Source organism: Peromyscus eremicus, chromosome 3 (assembly GCF_949786415.1).
Source record: "Peromyscus eremicus chromosome 3, PerEre_H2_v1, whole genome shotgun sequence".
In the NCBI taxonomy this organism is placed as follows: Eukaryota; Metazoa; Chordata; class Mammalia; order Rodentia; family Cricetidae; genus Peromyscus; species Peromyscus eremicus.
The window spans coordinates 60,719,891-60,738,223 of record NC_081418.1 but is presented as its reverse complement, the minus strand read 5'-3'; the positions used below and the strand labels follow the sequence as shown (position 1 = coordinate 60,738,223).

General features: G+C 44.5%; 1 protein-coding gene and 1 long non-coding RNA gene across 4 annotated transcripts in view; one reads left to right on the top strand and one right to left on the bottom strand.

The window, feature by feature from the left end:
* The window catches only part of Actr3b (actin related protein 3B), a 96,161-nt gene extending 87,373 nt beyond the window's left edge, over positions 1–8,788 (bottom strand). The window contains exon 1 of one of the 2 annotated variants that reach the window (XM_059257769.1): positions 8,632–8,788. In XM_059257769.1, coding sequence (XP_059113752.1) covers positions 8,632–8,675 — 44 coding nt within the window. In that variant the 5' untranslated portion in view covers positions 8,676–8,788. The remainder of the gene's footprint in view (positions 1–8,631) is intronic. The other variant, XM_059257771.1, reaches the window with a different exon arrangement.
* A 36-nt stretch (positions 8,789–8,824) lies between these two features.
* The window catches only part of LOC131906911 (uncharacterized), a 29,370-nt gene continuing 19,861 nt past the window's right edge, over positions 8,825–18,333 (top strand). For both annotated transcript variants that reach the window (XR_009378231.1, XR_009378230.1), the window contains exon 1: positions 8,825–8,949. This is a non-coding gene — a long non-coding RNA (uncharacterized LOC131906911). The remainder of the gene's footprint in view (positions 8,950–18,333) is intronic.

Genomic DNA, 18,333 nt, shown 5'->3' with positions numbered 1-18,333 from the left:
GTATTTTACTCTTTGAAGATGTTCAAAAATATCAAAACAAAAATTAATGAACTGGAAACAAAAAATACAAAGAATTGATGAAATGGTGCTCTTTAAAAATATAAAAAAAAAGATCAATAACTCCTTAGCCAGAAAAATCAAAAAGAGAAAAGATGCAAATTAATCAAATTAGAGATGAAATGGAAAATATTATAACAGATACCAAAGAAACTCAGAAAATCATAAGGACACACCTTAAAAACTTATATTCCATGTGGGAGGAGGGGAGGGATGGGAAACTGTGGTTGGTATGTAAAATGGAAAAAAATTAAAATGGAAAAAAATTTTTAATAAAAAAATTTATATTCCACTAAAGTGGAAAATCTAAATGAAAGATGAACTTCTAGTGCATATGACCTATCAAAAGTTAAACCAAGATGAGACAATTTAAACAGACCTATGATAAGCAGTAACATAAAAGCAGTAATTAAAAATCTCCCAGTAAGAGGGGGAGGAGGAATTGTGGGAGGTAGAGGGGTCAAAGACACTTGGAGAGCATGGCCAGTGGAATCAACTAAGCAGGGTTCATGGGAGCTCACAGAGACTGAAGGGGCAATCTTGGGTCCTCTGCATATGTTATGGTTGTTAGCTTGGTGTTTGGGGGAGACTCCTGACAGTGGGAGTGGGGGTGTCTCTGACTCTTTTGCCTGCTTTTGGGACTCTTTTCCTCCTACAGGGTTACCTTGCCCAGCCCAGTCAGAATGTATTGTATGAGAGAAGAATAAATAATTTTTTTAATCTCCAAGTTGAAAAAAATGGGCTAGGCCTAAAGGAATACACTAACTCTACCAGACCTTTAAGGAAAACTAACATCAACCTTTCTCAAATTATCCCATAAATTGCCGGGCGGTGGTGGCGCACGCCTTTAATCCCAGCACTCGGGAGGCAGAGGCAGGTGGATTTCTGTGAGTTCGAGGCCAGCCTGGGCTACCAAATGAGTCCCAGGAAAGGCGCAAAGCTACACAGAGAAACCCTGTCTCGAAAAACAAAAAAAAAAAAAAAAAAAAAAAAAAATTATCCCATAAATCCCATAAAACAGAAAAGGAATACTTCCAAATTCATTTTACAAAGGCAGATACCAAATGCAAATAAACACACACACACACACACACACACACACACACACACACATTACAGACTAACCTCTTGATGAACTTAGACAAAAAAAAATTATCAATAAAATACTTGCAAACAAAAATTCAAGATCACATTTAAAAACAAATCGTTCACCACAATGAAGTTGGTTCCATTCTGGAGACAGCATGGATGGTTCAATACATGCAAATCAAGAAATATATCACACAAATGGACTCAAAGACAGATATCACATTATCACCTCAAGAGAGGCAGAAAGGCTTTAGACTAAATACAATATCCCTTCATAATTAAAACCATAAAGATACTAAAAATAGGCCAGGTGGTGGTGGCACATGCCTTTAATCCCAGCACTCGGGAGGCAGAGGCAGGTGGATCTCTGTGAGTTCGAGGCCAGCCTGGTCTACATAGTGAGTTCCAGGACAGGCTCCAAAAGCTAAGCAGAGAAACCCTGTCTTGAAAAAAAAAAAAAAAAAAAAAAAAAAAGATAGACCATCTACCCACATAATAAAAGCTATATATAACCAACTTAGAGCCAATTCGTGACAAACGGAGAAAAACTTTATGGAATCATTTCCACTGAGATCAGGAACAAGACAAGGTGTCCACGCTGTCCACTCCTACTCCACAGAGTGCTTGATGTCTTAGCAGAGTAGTAAGGGACACAGATAGGAAAAGAAGTCAAAGAATCCTTACTGCAGATGATATGGATCTATACATGAGACCCTAGACTTCATCATAGAGCTGACACTTTCAACAAAGCGGCAGAATACAAAATTAACACACAAAGGTCAACAGCTTTCCTACATACCAATGACAGACATACAGAGAATGAAATCAGGAAAGCAATTCCATATACCATGACCACAAAAAAAAAAAAAAAATGATAATGATAACAAAATACCTGGGAATACACTTCGCCAAAGAAGAGATAGACCTGTACAATGAAAACTTGAAGAAGTGGGTAAGAAAACTGAGGAAGACAACAGGAAATGGAAAGACCTCCTATGCTCACCGGAAGAACAGCAAAAGCAATCTACGAATTCAATGCAGTCTCTAACAGAATCCCAACACCATGTTACAATTCACACAGAACAAGCAGGGAAAGATGGCTCTGAGGTTAAGAGCACCTGCTGCTCTTGCAGAAGACCCAGGTTTGGTTCCCAGCAACCATATGGTGGCCCACAATCATCCATAACTCCAGTTTCATGGGATCCAATGCCCTCTTCTGGCCTCCACAGGCACCTCATACGTGGTACACATACATACAGGCAGGCAAAACACGCATATATACAAAAGCTAAAGGTCTAAAAATTTTTAACTCGAGATTTCATCTCACTTGAATTAGAATGATTATTAACAACAAAAAAGATGATAACAAACAAATGCTAGCAAGGATATGAGGGAAAAAGAATCCTCATCATTACTAGTGGGGATGTAAACTTATACAGCCACTATAAAAACCAGTGTGGAGGCTTCTCACAAAAGTGAAAACAGAAATTCCATGACCTAGCTATACCACCCCTGGGTATATACCCAAAGAACTCTGAATCTTATCACAGGGATGACTGCACGTCTATGTTTATTGCTGCTGTAGTCACAACAGCTAAGACAAACAGCCGAGATGACCGTCAACTAATGAATGGACAAGGAAAAGGTGGTGCCTGTAACAATAGATTCTATTCAACCGTAAAGAAAAATGAAATTCGCGTTAAAATGTATGGACTGAAAAACAGGATATTAAATGAGACAGTCCAGGTTCAGAATGCCAAAGACAACATGATTTCTAAAATGCAGGTCCTGGCTTCTAAGCTTTATATATGCATATACGTGGGAGGATGTATAGAGCCCAGGAAACTAGAAAGGGACCCATGAGAAGGGAGAAAAGAGAGTTTGATGAGGTGGGCAGTAGAACTCATGTGCTACACAAGCAAAAGGAGAATGCCAGATGTTTAAATGATTAATCAGGAAAAGACAGGCAGAGATACGGGGCAGGAAGAGAGTCAGCCAAAGCTAATGAAGGGCTTAGATGCCTTAAGAAAATCTAATACCTGACAAATTTTTAAAAAATAATAATTTAAGCCAGGCGGTGGTGGCACACGCCTTTAATCCCAGCACTCGGGAGGCAGAGCCAGGCGGATCTCTGTGAGTTCGAGGCCAACCTGGGCTACCAAGTGAGTTCCATGAAAGGCACAAAGCTACCCTGTCTCGAAAAACCAAAATAATAATAATAATAATAATAATAATAATAATAATAATTTTTTAAAAAAGAGCTGGGTATGGTGGCACCCGACTTATACCCCAGCACTTGGGAGTCAGTGGCAGGGGAAACTTCATGAGTTCGAGGGCAAACTGGGCTACATAGAGAATTCCAGGCCAGCCAGATCTACACAGTGAGACCCTGTCTCCAAAAATCTACAAAATTGGGGACTGGAGAGATGGCTCATGGGTTAAGAGCTCTTCCAGAGGACCAAGGTTCCATTCCCAGCACCCACATGCTAACAACCATCTGTAACTGGTTCCAGGGAATCTAACACCCTCCTCTGATCTCCATAGGCGACCAGGCATGCACGTGGTGTACATACATACATGCAGACAAAGCACTCATATACTTAAAAAAATAACTCAATCCTTTTAAAAATTAAAAAAACAGCCGGGCGGTGGTGGCGCACGCCTTTAATCCCAGCACTCGGGAGGCAGAGGCAGGCGGATCTCTGTGAGTTCGAGGCCAGCCTGGTCTCCAAAGTGAGTTCCAGGAAAGGCGCAAAGCTACACAGAGAAACCTTGTCTCAAAAAACCAAAAAAAAAAAAAAAAAAAAAAAAAAAAAAAATTAAAAAAACAATTTAAAAGGAGTTTAAACAGTTAACCCACATGAGTAGATAAAGCTGCTCCCAGAAGCCGTAAGTTACTGAACAAAAATCTCAGTGCCAGGCGTGAGCTACCTCCCTCTGAGTTGGTAAGGAAGGCCCTAAACAATATAAGCAATTGCCGCCGCTGTGGTTGCCCGCCAGCGCTAAGACCCCATCGCTGGAGGCATCCTGTGCCTTGTCTATGCCCATACAGTAATGCTGCTCTCGGCTTTGCTCAGGAAAGTGTCTCCTGCCCCACCCCTACCGCCATGGTCAGCAGTGGCTACAGAGACTTAGAAAAAAAAAACGCCTGTTGAATGACAACCAGTGGGAAACCTATATGACCCCCTCCAAGGCTCAGGGAACATTTCAGAAAAAGAGGTGGAAACCACATCAAGAACCGGAGGAGGTGGTGGGTGCAACGCTGAGTTCCAGCAGCACTCTTGAACTCACAGCATCAATGATTACCTGCACAAGAGCTACACAAAATTGGACCAGTTGCCTTGTCATGGAAGGGAGGGGGCTCATGAGCCCCACTCCTCTCTCAAGATTTCTACAGAATTAATGGGGGGAGGAAGGGAGAAGCATTTTCTTTAGTAGTGTAGCCATGAGTAAGGTGCCTGTACTTCTGTAAATAACCATCATGAAACTCACTACCACCCCTCACCACCACCCCCCACCACTCCTACGCCCGCCCGCGCGCATGAAAGGCGGGTGGGGAGGGGGCTAGTTAGGAAGGGGGAGGGGATTAGCAGGAAGGAGTTTGAAAGGGACAAGAGAAGGGTGCGGGGAGCTGAATATGATTCAAACACATTCTGGAAGCTGAACTCTTGTCTTTCTGATTGTGAGCCTAGCTTTTAATGGCTAAGCCGACTTTTCAGCCCTGAAATACACTTTGTACATGTATGAAAATGTCATAATAAAACATAATATTACCAATAAAACCAATCATTATGTATAATTAATATACACTAATACACTTCATAAAAAATGAGGTACAAAAAGCCAACAGCATTCTACAGCAGCCCTTAAAAACTGCACAACCTGTATCTACCAGAAACACCAGACAGCCAAAATTGAGGGACATTATACAAGACTATCAAAATGACAATACCTTGAAAAAAAGATGGCCAAGGAACTATTCCTGAAAACATGAAACATGAATGACATAATGGCCATGTGCGGCAGTCTGCGCCTATAATCCCAGCATTCAGGATGCTGAAGTAGAAGGATCACAAGTTAAGACCAGCCTGGGCTACATAACAGGACCTTCACCCTTTCCCCTTAAAAAAGGGAGGAGGGGAGCTGGGCAACGGTGGCCCATGCCTTTAATCCCAGCACTTGGGAGGCAGAGCCAAGCAGATATCTGTGAGTTCGAGGCCAGCCTGGGCTTTATAACAGGACCTTCACCCCTTCTCCTTAAAACGGGGAGGAGGGGTTGGAGAGACGGCTCAGCTGGTAAGAGCAGTGGCTGCTCTTCCAGAGGACCAGGGTTCGATTCCCAGAACTCACATGGCAGCTCAAGACTGTAACTCCAGTTCCAGGGGTTTCAACACCCTCATACAGACATACACACGGGCAAAACGTCAACGCACATTAAATAATAAAATAAAATAAGGATGACCACCAAATGCAGTGTACGGCACAATGGCAGACAGACAGGGTTAGACTCCAAAAAAGACAAGAAATGAAAGTGTCCACAAGTACAGCTTGCAGATAGAACAAACAATACTGCCACATAAATGTTAACTTTTCCGACTTTAGTAACTGGTCTATGACTGTATAAGGCCTTGCTCTCAGAAAGTAGACATTAAAACGTGTTAAGAGGATGGTGCCTGCAACCTTCTCCTAACAGCTCAGAAAAGTAACAATACATCAGGAATAGAGAATGATACAACAAATGTTAAAAATAACAATACAGCCAGATGTCAGTGGCCCACGCCTTTAATCCCAGCACTGGGGAGACAGAGCCAGGCCGATCTCCGTGAGTTCGAGGCCAGCCTGGTCTACAGAGCAAGATCCAGGACAGGGAACAAAACTACACAGAGAAACCCTGTCTTTAAAAAAAAAAAAAAAGCGAAACTAGAAGAGTGCATACTGGATTTTGTTCTCTCCCAGTTTTCAGTAGACTTGGAATTATTTCAAAATAGGTTTAACTATGGAAAACTACTTTAAGCATTTGGTTGAGATATGAGCCTGGATTTATGGAGTTTTCTCTGAGAGCTCAGCAACCTAGTCATCCCTTAAATAGCTGAGACTTTATTTTTGGATATCATAGATCCCTTTGTCCGTTACTAGCTTGGCCCCAGCGTCCTTGTGTACACTCAGCTGGTCTGAGGGTTCATCAGATTTGAAGTCACCAGAAGAAACGTCTTTACTCTAAAACACAAGCCAGACGAGCACAGTGACTCACACCTGTAATCCTAACACTTAGGAGGCTGAGGCAGGAGGATTTCTCCAAGTCCAGTATAGTCTAGGGAGTCCCAGACAAGCCTAGGTTGTACAGTGAGAAGACTGGGGGATGGGGCCGGGGGGGGGGGACAGAGAGAGAAAAACAGAAACAGAGAGACAGAGAGAAAGACAGAGAGGGAACACACAGACAGACAAGACCAGGACCTAGGGTGCAATTACTGGTAGAGGCATCACGTACCAAAGTCTCTGGGTTCAAATTCCACCACCACCAAAGCACACACACACACACACACACACACACACACACACACACACACACAAATAAAATAAAAACCTGTTCATTTCATCAGCAGCACCCACTGTGATCTCTCAAGTCTGCTCTCTCCCTCAATCCCTGCCATCTTTAGCTGCATTTTACATCTTGTTCTATTCTGAGGCAAAACTCAGTCCAAAATGATTGAGCTCTCTAAGAAAGCATCACTAACACGCAGAAGCTGGTAAATTCAGGCCATGCAGTCTTCCTCCTGCTCACACACCGGGCACTAGGGACTCACAATACCCACAGGGGCTTCGACGGCAGAAAACACCCATAGGAAACCCGCAGGTTTCCCTGTCACCGTGTCCAAAGCCCGTGACACCCTGCAGCACAGCTTTGGGCCACGATGGTCTATTGAAGGTGAGAGAAACATCCATCACTCACTTCCAAAGGTCAAAACTGAGCACATTTTAGATATTTATAGCAAGAACAATGAATAAGATCTCAGCTTACTAATATAAAACAAAGCACTGATGAACTCAGGGAACATTGTTTTGCTGCTACCACTATGCAGTGCTTTATATTTCAGCAGTTTGGACAACACAAAAACAAAAATCCCACATGCAGACATTAAAATGAGAGCCTTTTACATATTGCCTTCCTTCCTGACACTACCAGGCTGAAGGGAGTGTCAGAGGCAGGGTGAGACTGTGCCCAGGGGAGCCAGCGAATGGGGAGTGGGGCTGTAATAGCAATACTGATTTGAGCTTGTGTTTGGGGAAGCAAGCAACTTCTCAAATACACAGCCACAAAACTTCTCCATAATGTGTCTTTCCAAAAGAAGAATGAGCACAAATAAAAAGTGTTTTCCAGCTTGTAATCACTGCTGGTTTCTGAGCAACAAAAGGAAGAGATGGACTGTAGCAAATTAGAAGACACCCCCACAAGGTTGTCAAGGAAACCAAACCACGTATATTTTTCTACAAAAAAAGAAAAGAATCGCAGGTAAGGTGAACGTGCCACAGCATATTTGGTGACAAAGGACTACCATCCCTTGGAAAACGTTTTAAGAGGCTAAATCGATTTGCAAGCTATTTATGAAGTACTTTGTCCGCAATGCCAGCAGGTATTCCCAAACTCCCAGGTTGAAGGATTCTGCTGCTGCCTTCCTAAAAGCAGCTAAGCCTGGGCCACTGACAGGGCAAAACATTTCCTAAGGTCTTTTCCGGAAAAATTAACATCATCCAAAAAAGAAAGGAACTATCCCCGCCCCCTCCCCCCCCCCCAAAAAAAGGAGAGGAGAATTCCTAATTTTAGACTTTTTTTTTTTTTTTCAAAATGGAAGTCTTTTTTAAATGCATTGGTGTGCGGGTGCGGGTGTGTGTATGTGTGCTTTAAGAGCAAAGACTGAGTGTATGCAAACCAAAGCAGTAGCTGAGCTTGGCTGTGCCATTTCAGAGTGAAAAAAAGACAGAAGTGGGAAGGGGGACAGGGTGTCAAGTTGGCAGGGCACGTGTAAACATCAACCACGAGTAGGTGGTTGGTACATCAGTAGGGCAAGGTGACACGCTGGTGAGAGCACTGGATGAGGACCGCTGACAAGCACCAAGGGAGGGGAGGGGACGACACGGACACACCGTGAGCTCTCAGGTGTAAGGCCTGCAGCGAGAGCATCTGCAGCAGCACCCCTGTGAGGTGCAGCCCGCCCAGGAACCCCGCAGTCCCATCCCCTCAGCACCCCATCATCTCAGAGCCCCATCCCTCAGCTCGCTATGCCCTCGGATGGAGCCCCGACCTCTCAGCTCCCCATCCCCCAGATGGAGCCCTATCCTTCAAACTCCCCATCCCCTCAGACTGAGCTCCATCCCTCTGCACACCACCCCTGCGCGCTCCTCCCGCCGTCTGACCCCGCGGGGGAAATAAATGGCTTCGGGACGCCCAGCGAAGCGTGAGTGGGCGAGATGGGGCGCGGCTCTTACCCGGTGCCGCAGTCAACCACGCAGGGAGGCAGAGAGCCCGCCATGCTCGGCCACGAGGCGCTCGGTCCCCGCCTGCGCCCCAGTCTGCGCCCCGGAGCCCAGCGCCCCGATGCCGGTTCGCCGCCAGCACCGCTCCTCCCTAGGATCCGCCGGGAGCCCAGAGGCGCCGCCGTCGCATGACGTCACTCTATAGTTAGCCAATCGGGAACGCGCACGCTCCGCCCTCTTGTCAGCCATCCGTAGTGCTGGCAGCGAGGCGTCTTAGCCTACGCACCCATCCAGTTGAAGCGATTGGAGTTTATTTTTAACTGGCATAAGGTGAATATGACCCTACTTACGAGGCCTGAATTCTTTCTCTTCTCTCTTTTTTTAATTTTTTTTAAAGATTTATTGTGTGTGTCTGTCTGTCTGTATGTATGTATGTACGTTGGTATGTGTATGTGAGTACAGGTACTCTTGGAGCCAGAGACATAGGCTCGCCTGGAGCTAGAATTAGAGACAGCTGTGAGCTTCTTGATGCGGGTACTGGGAACCGGACTTGGTTCCCCTGGAAAAGCCGCAAATGCTCTTAATGGCTGCGCCTCTCTCTTCTCTTAATTCTCACTTCAAACGTTCACTTCATTTTCTACCCCAACAATCCCTTGATTTTATTCCTAACACTTAAAGCTGGTTTGGGTATTAATTTATTTGTAGTTAGTCACCTCTACTGGACTATAGGTTCTCCTGGGACGGGGGCTCATGCTTCACACATTTGGGGCTCAGATAGAAGTCCCCTTAATGTTAAATGAATAACCTCCACTATAGGAAAAAAAAAATACTTTCAACTGTCTATCTGATAGAGCATTGCACAATTTATCCTGGGAGAAAATCAACAGATACATAGCTAGACTTAAGGAATAAATGGCCTTAGTCAACACCATACCAACATTATTATTAGGAAATATTTTCTAATATCAAAGATAGGGTGGTTATCCAGCATCACTATGGAAACCAGAGACTAAAGAAGAGAAACACCTACCGCTGCTGGTTCTAAAGGTACCAGCAGTCCCATCTGCAGCCAGCTCCTTACCCTCTAAAGTTCTGGACTGTGATGCCTGAGGAACTCGATTCTCTTGGTCTTCACTGGGACTTAAAGCATTGTGTTTTTTCCACAGGAGAAGAATTAGATTAGGTAACTCATTATCTTTTTTTTCTTTTCTGTATTCAAAGGAACAAATAATAAACAGATAGTCCTAGACCTAGAAAATATTCAGGGGAACTAGAGAGAGAAGTAGAAGAAGAATATGGAACATCCCAAATGGGACCCAGAACCAGAGACAAGACTGTCTCCTTCTGTGCATGTTACCAATGCCCTGCCCAACTCTGACTGTTTGTTTGTTTGTTTGTTTGTTTTTGAAACCTGGGCCAGAGCAGCAAAATCCTACTACAGGTTGTTGCACTGACATGTATTTTAGTGTCACTTACTTGATGTAAATTTGTTATATTGGTCGTGCTTGAACAGGGTGATTGATGGTTAATGTTGATTGACAACTTGACAGGACCTAGAACACCTAGGAACAAACCCCCAGGCATGTCTGTGAGGAAGTTTTTATACTGTGTTGACTGAGGTGGGAAGCCCCATCCTAAATGTGGTTGGGATCCCAGGATGAGTGAAAAGGAGAAGGCCAGCCGAGCACTACCGCTCATCTCTCTTTGGTTCCCGACTGCAGACACGGTATGACCAGATGCCTCCCACTTCTGTAGCCATGGCAAGGATTTCATGCTCAAACTGTGAGATAGTAAAATGTCCTTGATACTGCCTTTGTCGGGCATTTTGTCACAGCAAGAGAAAGTAACTAATGCAAACAGTAAACAAGATGCTTACGGTATCTGGCTCCAGAGTCTGGTGAGAGGTAGCACCCGTGATCAAAAGATTATAATATAAATGCTAGATACGGGAAGTGCGAGGTTCCCACAAAGCCATTAGGGCCCCCCTGACCCTGACTTTTGGACCAAGTAGGCGTCTCCCGAAGCCATGGAATATGGGTAGAGAGAGCAGCTAGGTAGAGGGGGATACGGAATGTGTGTGTACTTCTGGGAGAGGAAGCTTATCAAAGCCAGGACAACCCCAGAGCCCAGCTGTTGCCCTGTCTACTTCACCAGGAAGAAACTGTTACAGAAACTTGACCTGGCCAGTAGCAAAGAGTGTGCCTTTCCTGGAATCGTCCCCACTGCATAGGACTTACTGGGAAGGACGGCCACTCAGTCACTAGGAGGAGAAAGCTACTTCTGACTTCAGCAATTTCCTCTAGACACCACTAGCCCTAAAGATTATCAAAGATGTTTTTGTGCCAGGGTTATGCCTGTTTTTCCCTCACTTGGGAGGCTAAAGAGAGAGGATGGGACATTCAAGGCCATCCTAGGATACAGCGTTAGGCCATGACCCAAACAAATTAAAAAAAAAAAAAGATATTGTTGTGGGCAGCCAGTAGAACACAAAGGTAACTAGATTCCCTAGAATGAGCAAATTGTGCTATCTCATTTTGTAACTCAGACAGCTCGGCAGTTCAATTCAATGGTGTCATCAGGAGCCTATACATCCTGTCCCAGCAGGCCCTGCTCACTGGCCTTGTGTGTGCTTATCCTCTTCGCTTTCAACATGGCTACAGCAGTTCCATGTGCAGAACTAGAATGATAAATTCCCTCTGAGAGAGAGAAGAGGAAACTGAAGAGGCAGTGTCCCCTCTGCCTCCCCTTTTGTTCCCCTAACCAATGCCTCTTTCCTAGTGGAGATCTAGGAATCTAGTGGGTCACGAGAAATCACCACAAATGGAGTGGCCTAATACGTATGCTTTCACCATTCAAGAGGCCTACAGGCAAATATCAAGATGTAGATGGGGCTACGTTCTCTAAAGACTGTAGGGAGCTTCTGTTCTGTGCCTTTTACCCACTTCCAGGAGCTGCTGGCAACTCATGGGTTCCTTGGCTTGTGCATGTATCACTCATCTCTGCCTGCATCATCAAGCATGTGTGTTTATCTGTTTTCTGTGTTTCTGTGGGATTCTCTCTCTCTCTCTCTCTCTCTCTCTCTCTCTCTCTCTCTCTCTCTCTCCATATGTGTGTGTAGATGTTCATGCACATGTATGTGCATGCATGTAGAGGCCAGATCTGGATCAACCTTAGGTATCATTTCTAAGGCACTATCCACCTTTTTTTTCTTTTTTTTTTCTTTTTTTTTCTTTTTCTTTTTCTTTTTTCTTTTTTTTTTTTTTTTGAGACAGGGTCTCTCACTGGCCTGGAATTCCTCAAGTAGGCTTGGCTGACTGGCCAGTGAACCCCAAGAATCTACCTAGCATCACCTCCCAGCACTGATATTGTGAGTGCACACCATCCTTGAATCTTCCTCATGGGTTCTCGGAATCAAACTCAAGTCCTTGGGCTTCCACAGCAAGTGCTTTACCCTCTTAGCCATCTCCCCAGCCCCAATGGTCACCCCCCCAGCCCCTAATGGTCCTCCTTCTAAGGAAGCCAGTTATGTTGAATTAATTTACTCACCTATGCAATATATTCCGAATAAGATCACATTTACAGACATGCAAAGTTAAGACTTCAACATGTCCTTTTAGGAGATGCTGATCAACCCATAACACCAGCTATGCCAAAGGTAGTCATCAGTGCTGTGTTGACTGTTACAGATAACCCCTCTGTCTGGAGATCAGCCTCATGACCTTTGAAGCCTTTGGTGCCCAACACCTGCCTCGCATGTGCATTGATTTACAAGAAGGGGGGATTGCTATTTCATAAGACACACTATGTCAGGGTGCAAAGGAAGCTGCCTGCCAGTGAAGAAGAAGCCCCATCAGGACCCAACCACACTAGCATCACAATCTCAGAGTTCCACCCTTTAGAACTGTAAAAGAAAGTTCTGGTGCTCAACGGGAAAGCCAGTGCGTCATGGCAGTCTGAGCAAACTAAAATGGTGCTCAGAGCACCTTCCCGTCTTCCTTAGATTGGAAGCTCATATGAATCAGGTACCAATTGCCTCTGCTTTGACCATACCTAGGGCAAAACACCTACAAAAGTACAAATCTCACGTTCTGTAAAAAGTAAAGCACAATTTTTGATCATTGTATTAACAATGAAGTATGTGCTCTCCAATAAGGGCAAAACTCTGGCTACTAAATGCATATTAACCCAGGGTGTATTTCCCTGTGAGTGCCTGGCCTGCCTCTCTCTTTTGTAGCCTGAATTCAACTGGTAATGAGAGAAATGTTTGAAGGAGCTTTCATTTGCAGGAAAGGCATATCTATTTTTGCTCCTCCCTGGCAATGGCTTCTCACTGAAAGGAGAGCTCCTATATAGAATGATGTATGGCCTTGTGGTAGATGTCATAGCTACCGTCCTGACCTCTGAAGCAGCCCAGCACTAGTCTCTCAAATGAACTGTTATAAACATCTTTCAATGATGCATATTTATATGCATATGAAGATGGCCAGAATAAAATAATCGGGTCTTAGAGATTGTCTAATTCATGGAACTTAGCCCATGCGTAACTGAGTAATGCAATCTTACTTCCTGTATTTAACTAGTAGTACAGGGCCAAGAAAGAAAAAGAACACAAAAACTAAAGGCTCTCTTCAAAAACTGCCCACCCAGCAGCTCTATAAACCTTAAATCTCAGAGCTGTAGGCAGGGTCGAGCTGGGTGTTCTCTGTTGCCATGAGGATTCAAACAGAGAAAAGAGAACCAAAAAATTAGAACTCAGTTCCTTTCAAAGTATCTGGCATTCTCCTTTAAGAGGAAGGGCCTGTCACTCCTCTCAATGGACCTCTGTGGTGTCCTGGCAACAGCGGGAGAAAATGATCCAAGCAGGAGTCGATTGGCTAAGTGTTCAGAGTGTGTTAGAGAGTAGATAACAGAGCACAGCCACAAGACTTCAGGAAATAATCTAGAGATCTGAGCATGTTCACAGCTCTGCTTTGTTTCTGTCTCCGTTCTGGGCAATTACTCAGGCTGAAGCCTGGTCCTCTACACCCCCTCTGACCCTCTCTTCCTAAGCTACCCAGCTGCAAAGTCTCGCTCATCCAGGCCCCCCACCACTTCCTTTTCATCTGCCTCTGTTGTTTCCTCCTCCTCTTCCTCCTTTTCTTTCAATGAAGAAGGGTCTCGTTTAACCCAGGCTAGCTAACATTGAACCCAGTATGTGTCAAAAGATGACCTTGAGCTCCTTATCCTCCTGCCTCCACATCCCAAGTGCTGGGGTTTACGCAGCACCAGGTATCAAGCCAGGGTCCTATGCATGCCAGGCAAGAACTCTCTACCGGCTGAGCTGTGTCCCAGCCCTAGTCCCTGCTTCTTATTCCTACTGTCGTTCTCGCTGTCTCCAGGCTTTTGCCTCCCTAACACATTTTCTTATAGATTGGACTTCTGTGACGGACATCATTACCAAACACAGAAAGTTCACATAACATGTCAGTTTCCCTCCTCCCAAACCTTCTTCAATACACTATTATTATAGAATTTGGTCCAAACCGGAAGTGTGGCATTCCACTCCTGACACACACAAAGAAAGAAAGAAAGAAAGAAAGAAAGAAAGAAAGAAAGAAAGAAAGAAAGAAAGAAAGAAAAGAAAGAAAGAAGTGCGGCATTCATGGTCCTGTGATCTGCTCCTAAGTTAGCACCCTACTTTCACCCCATATTATGTCCCTGGACACATCTGTATAGACCAAGCCACACTGCTTCCCAGACCCTCTGAATTATCATGCAACCGCATCCCCCATCTAGAACCTTCTTCACCTGCCTCATCCTCTTTGTCCTTCAAGACTCTCTTCAAAGCTCACTCACCCTTCCAGTTTTAATTCACTTCTCTGTATTCATTCCACAAAACACTCTGAGTGCTTCCTCATACCTCTCCTCAGTGACAGTCACTAAGCCTGTACCTGTGTTCAGCATCCAGAGGTGAAATTGGAGGTCTGCATCTCAATAAGATGCTCTGCAGTACCAAACAGTGCTTCTGTTCCCTACCCGGCTCGTAAGGAGAGTCGTATTACAATATCTTCATTTACAGTACATTTCACCTTGACTCGTTAGAACATCCCCACAAGATACATATTACAAATAGATGTGTATTACAAATAGCCTTTTAATCAAATAAGAATACCAGGCACATAGTTTTAAAATTAGCATAGATTAAAATCTTATTTCCTTCTGAGCACCTTCAAACTGCTCCCTAGAGAAAACAGGAAAACACTGAGTCCTTACAAAAATCAGCATCTGGTAGACACAGGTATAAAGGACGTTAGGGCCAGGAAGACTCTCAGCCTGCAGTGTATGTAGCCCCAGCCCTTTATGAGTTCAGCTGCACTCTCAGCCTGCAGTATAGTCCCAGCACCTTGATGATTTCAGATGCACTTTCCTGCTCTTGAGCTCTTTAATGCTTTCTATTTCCAGTAACGAATCCTATGAATTCCCACGAGGTGATCCCTGTGTGCTCTTCACTAAGTAGTATCCAGCCGAAAAATCATTTTGCCAATACGGAATGAAACTGCTGAGTGGCCGTAATTGGGCTCCAAGCGACTCGGACAGTATGTGCTGCCAAAGGCTAGGGTCTGGGTTTCTTGCCACTGCTCAGTCACACAAGCAACAGGTTTGGATGAGTAAGCATCTCAGGACTCAATCTCTCTTCCCTTCCTTCCTTCCTTCCTTTCCTTCTTTCTTTCTTTCTTTCTTTCTTTCTTTCTTTTTTTCTGTTTTGTTTGTTCTCACCATATAGTTCTGACTAACCTGGAACTTGTAATGTAGCAGGAAGGGACTCAAACTTAAAGCTATCCTCCTGTCTCTTCCTCACAAGTGCTTGGACTACAGACATATAACACCACACCCACTGTTTTTTTTTCCAGTGTAGAAGTTAGGTAGAGTTTATTATGGTACAGTCACACTCACATGAACACACACACACACACACACACACACACACACACACACACACACACTTGTTTAGGGGAGCGTGGAATGTGAAGGTATGGTGGTAGGGATTTTGAGATTGACTTGAGCACCATTCCATTAACCTCCCCCACAACAGAACATCTGGCCTTTTCCCATATCCCCTTGGTTGAAAGAAATGAGGACAGGGACTATGCCTTCTCCTCTGTCTTAGTCTGATCTCTGTTACTAAAATAAAATGACTGGAACTGGGTCCTTCATAAAGAAGAGAAGCAGATTTAGCTCACCGTTATGGTGGTTTGAGGGCATGGTCCCAGCATCTCCTGGGCTCCTCCGAGAGCCTTGTAGCAGATGGTGTCACTGCATTGGAAGCCCACAAGAAAGCAGTGAGTGTTCCATGTGGAGAGGGATTCATGGGGGCACAACTCTTCTCAATAGAGTGTAGTCCTGTGAGACTTCAGTCCACTCAGGAGAGCAGTGTCCCCGACCTCACCGTCTCCTGTTAAGCCTCACATCTTAAAGGCTCCACAGTGTCCACAACACCACATGAGACTAAGATTCTGACACGTAAATTACTGATAGCAAACCAAATCCAAACCTTAGCACCCCCAAAGCCCAAGCTTGCTGTCCTGTCTCTTCGCTGGCACAGTGATTTCTCCCTTGACGGTTTCATTTCTGCTTGGTGGCTTTAGCATGAGTAACTCTGTTTTTACTTTTTTTCTGCACATTTATTTCGTTAATAGTTAGTTGGGGGTGTACTCATGCCACAGCACCCATATGGAAGTCAGAGGACAGCTTACTGGAGTAAGTTATCTACTTTTACCATGTGAGGCCAAGAGATCCAACCGGTTGTGCGGTTTGGAGACAAGCGCCAGTACCTAATTAGCCATCTTGTTGGCCCTCCATTTTGAGTTTAAGTTTGGTTTGTTAGGCCACAAGGCAGGAATGTAGTCTAAAACCAGAGCCTTCTGTGATTTTTATTTAGCAGAGGAGTGAATATGTTATAAGGTACATATATATGTATGTATGTATGTGTGTATGTAAGTATATGTATACGTATGTGTGTGTCTGTGTATATGTGTGTGTGTGTGTGTGTGTGTGTGTGTTGTAGAAGCATAGAAAGTGAAGATATGGTGTTCCAAAATGCAACTGTACTCGGAAAAAAAAATCCTATGTGTTTCATCATTTGTCGTCATAAAGTCCACTCTGCCAGGGGACTAAGTGATCGGGGTGGGAAAGATAGCCGAAGGGTTTCAGAGACAGGACAGTGGGCTACCTAGGGATCACCAAGGCAAGGACTATCAGCTCTGATTAGATGTACTATTCCACAGAGGGACCAACTTCAAAAGCGTCAAATAATCAGAGTGGCAGAGGGGGAGAAGCATTGCCAGAGGCCAGGGGTGACTCGGGAAGGAGCTGGAGGAGGGAACAGACATAGACATGTGAGCACTTGAGGCTGAAAGAAAGGTTTGAAATCAAAAGGTTTCCGTTCTGTCCTACAACATTGCTGCTTTATGCTATACAGGAAGCATCCAAAGGCAGTGTTTTGTTTTTAAGACAGGATGTCTATAGTCTACACTGGCCTAGAACTCACTCTGATAGACCAGTCTGACCTTGAACTTGTGGTATCTAATTGCTGTGCCTCAGCAATTAGATTTTTTTTCGTTTTCCAAAAAAAAGGGTTTTTTTTTTTAACCTGAAAAGTAAAATTGTGTGTGTGTGTGTGTGTGTGTGTGTTTCTGTGTAAGCATATATATGTTTGTGTCTATTTGCATATGTCTATGTGTATTTGTCCATCTATGCATGTGTGTGCATTTGTGCGTGTGCTTGTATTTATCCATGCATTTGTGTGTGCTCATTTCTGGCTGTATATCTATATGTTTATCTGCATCTATCTGCACATCTGTATATGCCTCTGTGTCTCTGTGTCTCTGTATGGGTCTGTATATCCAGTTCATGTATTACTGGATAAGAGTACAGAGGGTAGGTACAGACATTAACTAGAGAGCCACAGGGTGGGGTTATAGATAGATGATTATGGTGTCAATAGGATTAACAAAGGCATCTCCCAGCTATAAACGAAGATCTCTGAAGCTGTTGGATTGAAAATGAGGGAAAGGCAAATACAAATTACATGTCCTTGGGTACAGTGAGGCTTTGCCTTGGAGGCAACGTCCGCAGAGAGATGCTCAGAATGGAGGGGTTGTGGATCTGAAGCTGAGCAGAAGGCAGACACTATTCACTGTTCTAGTTCCCCAGAGCCTGCCTGACCCTCCCTGAGCTGGGAGAGGTGAGCAGCAGGTTATTTATCCCTGCTAGTGCCTGGCAGGAGAGATACAGAAATGCCAACTGTCTTTTCTCAGCTCCTGAGTTTCCTCTCCCCGTCTTCCTCAGAGCTCTGCCAGCTTCCAAGACCTTGGCAGACCTCCCAACTTAATTATTCATTCCGTTGTCCCCAGATTTGTTTGTACGTTTCAGAACTGGTGTCCCAGTTTAGGGCTCGGATGGTCTGTGTCCCTTGGCCATCAGCTGTCCTGAGCCTTGCCTCCTGCCTCTGGCTTGAGCATCCTTTTCCTCTCCCACAGATGCAGGGACAACCTTGACGTGGTCTCCCAACCACGTGACCTGTGGGAGGCTCCACAAGCTCCTGGTGTTTTTTAAGAATCCCTCTGTCTTACAATTCCAGGACTTTTTTTTTTCCTTTTTTTTTCTTTGTGTGTGTGTGTGTGTGTGTGTGTGTGTGTGTGTGTGTGTCCATCAAAGAGTGAAAGAACAGCTTTT